The 5,981-nt window shown below is 51.6% G+C and overlaps 1 protein-coding gene across 2 annotated transcripts in view; it reads left to right on the plus strand.

Moving 5' to 3' along the window:
* PWWP2A (PWWP domain containing 2A) overlaps positions 1–5,785 on the plus strand; it is a 31,444-nt gene extending 25,659 nt beyond the window's left edge. For both annotated transcript variants that reach the window (XR_012582827.1, XM_074552440.1), the window contains exons 3-4: positions 3,948–4,028; positions 4,651–5,785. Coding sequence is in view for 1 of the 2 variants with exons in the window: in XM_074552440.1 (XP_074408541.1) it covers positions 3,948–3,979 (32 nt within the window). In the remaining variant the exon portion in view is untranslated. The remainder of the gene's footprint in view (positions 1–3,947; positions 4,029–4,650) is intronic.
* The last annotated feature ends 196 nt before the right edge of the window (positions 5,786–5,981 follow it).

Below are 5,981 nucleotides of genomic sequence, written 5' to 3' on the forward strand. Positions count from 1 at the left end.
GAACTGCTCTTTCCCATCAAATAGAAGGCAGTATTTACACACATTTTTTCACTTGCATTTTGGTACTTTCTTTTGGTAAAGAAAGATTCCCTAAGTTGAGTTGAGCTCCTGGGCTAAACAAAAAATAAGCTACTTGAGTTAACTTAATTTCCAGAAAGTTCTGATTTCCAGGAAGCATTGGTGGCTTTATGGCACAGGGTGTTTTTATGGCACAGAGGATGCCAGGAGCTGGTGGGTACCCAGAGGTACTAACCCTGCTGGGAAGGGGCTGTTGCAGTGACCTGCTGTGGATAATGAGGAGTTTTCCCCAAAATCGATTTTAGTGTGAAGTGCTGCTGTTGGCTCAGCCTGGGGTGCTTTGGGAGCGCTCTGACAAACACCCACATCTGGCTGTGGCAGAGCACAGCTCCAGCAGATGGTTTTCTTTTCCTTCATGGTTGTTTCTCATTCTGTCGGGATTACAGGAACTCCCATCCCCTTTCTCTCATTATTCCCTCAGCCTTGCAGCAGTTCCCCCCGAGCCGGCGATCCTCATTAGGCGGGGAAATCCTGCTGAAGTGTAATTGCTCGCTAATGGCTTCTCCTTTGTGACACCGAGTTGGCAGCAGCGCTGTGGGGACGGAGCCACGAGAGAGGTTGGCCGGGCAGATTGCAGAGCTCTGCAATTAGTCCGTGGATTAATCCTCACTCCAGTGGCTGGCAAAGGGATAAAGGTGACCCGCGGCCCACACAAAGCCCACACAAGGCCCCTCTAATGGCGTTTGCTGCTGCCCCGGGCATCAAAAGGGCGACGCTTAATGCGGGCGAAAGTACAGCTCTGGCACGAGGGCTTTGGAGAGATTCCCGTCCAAAGTGTGAGGGGTCAGAGTTTAGATCTTGCAGGGTGACGCCAACAGGGCCACTGCTGAAGGGAAGGGTGGCTCGGTGACAGTGGCACTGGGAACTCACACTGTCACACTTGGGTATTGGGGAGCATTTCGGGTGAGGCCCGGCTGGGCTTGAGGGGCTCCCGATTCCCTCATGGCTTCCGATTCCCTCATGGCTTCCGATTCCCTCAGGGCTCCCGATTCCCTCAGGGTCCCTGCCTCATCTGCCTCATGGAGAGTGCCAGGTTTGCATGGAGAGGCCCTTCTGTGCTTGAGGGCTTTGTGGGAAGCTGGGAATGGCTCAGGCTGGGAGGATTCTGTGGCAGGGGAGGTGTGCTGGGTGCTGAGCCTGGGCCCTTGGAGCTCGTTCCTCTGCTTCAGGGGAAGCAGCGCCAGCACCGAGCCCCTCAGGCAGAACCCAGGCCTGAGTTCTTCAGACCTAAATCCCCCTCACTGCCGTGGTTTTGTGTCCTCCTCCCCTGTCCCTGCTCCAGTTGTATTGGGATTTCATCTCTCTCTTGTGTTCTGCAGGCAGAGCAGGGAGCCAGGAAAAGGCTGCTGTTGTTTGCTGGGTCGTACTGCGGGCTTTATTCACATTCCATATCCGGCTTTTATGGTTCTGCTCCTGCTTTTCCCTTGAGTGTCTCTGTGCTCTTTGTTTTGCCTTCCTTGCTGGGTTTGCAGCACAAGCCGTGGGTGCTCCATGCGGACTGGGCATCTCTGCAGAGGTTTTTGGCATGTTCTGGATTTGGGGTAAATATTCCAAGCCCAGGAGGGGTAGTTCTGATTTTGAAATCCAGATTTTCAGCTGAGCTCCACATCTTTAGAGCTTGGGGACTGGAATTTCTGCCTGTGGTTGTCTTGGTCATTAAATATTAAGTGAGGCTGCTCCTGCTGGAGGGTTCATCCAAACACTGAAGGCTCTGAGCTGTCAGGGGAAGGGGCTGGGAGCCCCAGAGTGTGCAGGGATGGATACTGGGCCGTGCTAAGGATAAGACCCCAGGAATACTGACACTGCTCAGATGGATGGGGATGAGGCATCTGTGATTCACTCACTTGGCTGTGGTTGCCTTTAAAAAGCATTGGGCATGAGCTGTGAGAGCAGAACTGGGGGGGTTGGACTTCACACTCTCTGCATTAACACTGCAGGATCCTGTCAGGAGCCGTCAGCTGCATCTTGCCTTGGAAAACCTGCTGCTGGCTCCAGGCTCCAAGGCCTCAGCTGCATTCCAGCTGGGAGCAGGGACACAAATGTGTTGGGGCACAGCGAGAGCTGATGCTTCAAGGGCAGGGAATCTGTGAGCTCCCAGCCTCCTCCTTTCCATAAGTTCCAAATACTGCAATTCTCCCTCCCTCAGACAGGGAAGTGCCCCAGGATGGAGGGTCACAGCCAAAGGAGCTCATGGAAACAGGAGAAATGCAATTAGACAAGGCCTGGCCCCGCTGCCTCCCCAGGGACCTGCTGGGCACTCCCAGCACCACTCAGGAATCCTCTTAGGGAGCTCTGCCAGCAGGCACCGCCCAGATGAGATAGCAGCATTTCCCCTCTTCCTGCCATCCCTGTTCCCTGGAGTGTCTGCAGGGAGGGGGTGCTGCCCTTCACTGCCCAGAGACAGCAACAGAGGCTCCCCTGGCCAGCGTGTGCTTATCCCAGAGCAGGCACGGCTCCTCCTGGAGCCCCACGCCCTCCCAGACACTGCCCAGAGCCCATGGACAGCAGGAGGGAGTCCTGGGAAGCAGGAGCAGAGCACTGGGCCCAGGCAGGCCGGGAAAGGCAAACCTAATCCTGCTGCATCCATTTAGGGAATGCAGGATTTGTGAATTGTCTCCTTGAGAAACAAAGGGGGAGAAATATGCAGTTCTGGGGACTCCAGGCTGCAGCTGCAGATGGTGTCCAATTGGGAGATTCCCACTGAACGTGCAGAATCAGGAAAAAAGGGGTTTATTTTAATTTTCAGTTGATTTAGAGCCTTTAATCTTTGTCAGGGTAGGCAGTGATGCCTCTGGCTTAGTGCCACAATTCCTGTGCCAGGCGCTGCCCAGAGCCCCCCCAGCAGTCACAGCCCTGCCCGGGGTGGGAAAAAGTTGCTGAGCAAGAAAATGTTGGGATTCATCCAAACAGGGAAGGCTTGTGAATGAGCAACGTATGAATGCTGCACATTAAATGTGCCCCAGTGCATCCTTGCCCTGGTGGAGGGAGGCACTGGGCTGTAATTGGTTCTTGGCTGCAGCAGTAATCCCTTGGGAATAACACAGCTAATTAAAGCCTGGGAGCTGGTGACCAGCAGCTTCTCCTCTCTCCCAGGCTGGGGCTGTGCTAATCAGGGGCAGGTAAATCCCAGCAAGTTTTGTGTTAATCAAGAAGGGAAGGACTGGGCTTCAAAGCTCGGGGCTTTGTCAAATCCTGAATGTCCCAAGGGCTGGGCTGGGGGAGAGTTTGGATCCTGCTGGGCAGGAGGGATTGGCTGTGCCTGGAGTGTGGCTGCCTCCCTTGGGGCTGGGGTTTTGGGGGACAGAGCTGAAGATGTGAACTGGGGAGGTGCTTTTGTTACCTTTTAAGAGATGTTAAATGCTCCAAAGCTTCGGTGGGACGGAGGGAATGCAGGTGTTCAGCTCCTCTGAGGGTCAGGACTTGGGACTCATGAGCAGGATCTGGAGTGAGGCCAGGTTGGATGGGGCTTGGAGCACACTGGTCTCTGGAAGGTGTCCCTGCCTATGGAAGGTGTCTCTGCCCATGACAGGGAGTGGGACTGGATGAGCTTCAATGTCTCTTCCAGCCCAAACCATCCTGGCAATCTGTGATTCTGAACCTCAGCCCATGTGCAGCCAGAAGGATTAAAGTCTCTGAGGGGACAAACAGAGAAGTGAGTGAGAACCTCTGCATAAAACAGAGACAAATCCCACTGTCAGTTCTGGTGTCAAATACTGGAAGGTCTGAGCCACAAATGTTATGGAAATCCTGGAGAAAGTTCTTTGTGGGGAGAGACTAACCCAGCTCATGGACAAGACCAACATTGCCTTTATTTCTGTGCAAACACCTCAGGGGAAAGGCCAGCTACTGAAAGGTTTTGTGTTTGGCAGGCAAAGGAAGGAGGAACAAAGGCAGGAGCTGAGGATGGACAACTCCAGCTGGAAAGGAGGCACATGCTGGTTACCAGGAGGGTGAGTAACTGCTGGAACACTTGAGCAAGAAACTGGTTTAGGAGCACTTGTATTTAAAAGATTGTGTTTCATAAAACAGTTTTTTCCTAGTAGAGGTTGTAAATCCAACAAGTGTGACTCAAAACTCCCTGGCACTCCCTGAGTTGTGGCCAGTGGCACCAGGAGGAGGCACCAGTGATTTTACTGGTGGCAGCTGTGAGGACTAGTTTAGACATTAAAAAAACCACTTAAAAATCAAAAGCAAGACACATGCACTTGTTCAGGATTTGGACAATGCAAAAGGACTTTCAGACAATTAATTGGAATTTTGCCTGGAGCAGAACTTGCTGTGCTGGCAGATAACACCTGCCAGAGGTCCAGCTGGAGAGTGGCCCTGAGGAGGCAGGGATGACCTGGAGGTTTGAGTTCTCAGTACCAGCATGCCCAACTCCCAGTGACTTTCACACAATCCAATTAAATTACAAACACTAATCAGCTGCAGCCCTGCTTCCTTTGCCCTTCCCTTCATTGGAAACTCCAGGTGCACATCAGGCATCCTGCAGGGGAGTTGCACAATGATTTGATGATGTGTTTGCACAGCAGGTAGGAAATTCAAAAGCTTTGTTGTGCTTCTATTTCCCAGAAATTCCCCAGTCTCCAGCTGAGGATGAATATTTGCAGCTCCCCAGGCTTTCAAAGGGGTGAAGCAGGAACAGAATGGAAGGAACAGAAATCCTGTCCCTGAGCAGCAGGTTGGAAAAGGCCACTGGTAACTGGGCACAAGAGCCAGCCACAGGTGAGTGACACTGCACACAGTGGGGGCAGGACAGAAACCCACTGGTCAGAGCAATGAAATGTTAAAGAATTATTAAAAAATGAGAATTTAAAGCACCCAGGGTAGTTCCAAAGTGGTTCCATTTTTGTCCATGCCAGGGGTGTGCTGGGATGCTGCAGGTGAGTGGAACCAGGGCCAGCAGGTGCCCCTGAACCCAGCCCTGCCCAGGGCTCCCTGCAGCAGCCTGGGCACCTCTGCTCTGCACTGCTCCAGGTTTTAGGGAAGATTATTATCATTGCTACTATTCCCAAGCCACTGAGCCTTCCCTGCAGAGCAACAGAGGTTTCACAGCTGATCCAACCCCAGGCCCAGCTCTAAACTAAACTAAAAATGCAGCGGGACAGATTTTAACAATCAAAACAACTCTGCACAGCTGCAGAGACAAAAATGACCTTAAAGCACCAAACCTGCTGTGCTTGGAAAGGCTTTTCCTCTCAGTGAAAGGCTGCAGCTCCTGAATTTCAGACACACAGAGACTTCCTGAAATGAATTGGAGATGACACCCAATAGCCAAGGCAGCCACTGCTAATTATTTAATTAAATCATGTACTGAAATCTGCATGGAGACAACTGCAGAATCTGCCTCCAATGTAAGCACTTCAGCACTGACAAACCCCAGGAAAGCAGGAATTACAAAAGGCACCTTCTCCAAAATCTGAATGAACCACCACAACAGTATATATAATTATATATACATATGTACTTATATTTATATTTGTATTATTTATATTTATATCATGCCCTGGTTTGGGCTGGAAGGGACCTCAGAGGTCATCTTGTTCTAGAAACACTTCCAAGTCCTCAAGGTCCAGTTACTGTGGAGACCTTCTGCAATCAACTCCTGTGCATCCCTGCAACATGAATGGATCCCAGACAAGCACATTTCATTTGGAGGTACCTTTACAAGGTGTGCAGATGGAGAGGGAGGCACAAAATGTCATTGCTGCCTTCAGAAAAATTAATACCCAGTAAGCAAACTGCTGGAAGGGTGGCATGAAGTTAAATGACAGCACTGCTGCAAGCAGGGCCAAAAACCCTCCTGCTTCCTATGAGTGTCCTGCCAGGTGTTGTTTGTGGGACCTTCATCACCAAACCCCCCTGGGGGAGGGCTCAGCCCAGGCAAGAACCTCACAAGGCCC

The sequence above is a fragment of the Zonotrichia albicollis genome, chromosome 15, assembly GCF_047830755.1.
Source record: "Zonotrichia albicollis isolate bZonAlb1 chromosome 15, bZonAlb1.hap1, whole genome shotgun sequence".
NCBI classification, from domain to species: domain Eukaryota; kingdom Metazoa; phylum Chordata; class Aves; order Passeriformes; family Passerellidae; genus Zonotrichia; species Zonotrichia albicollis.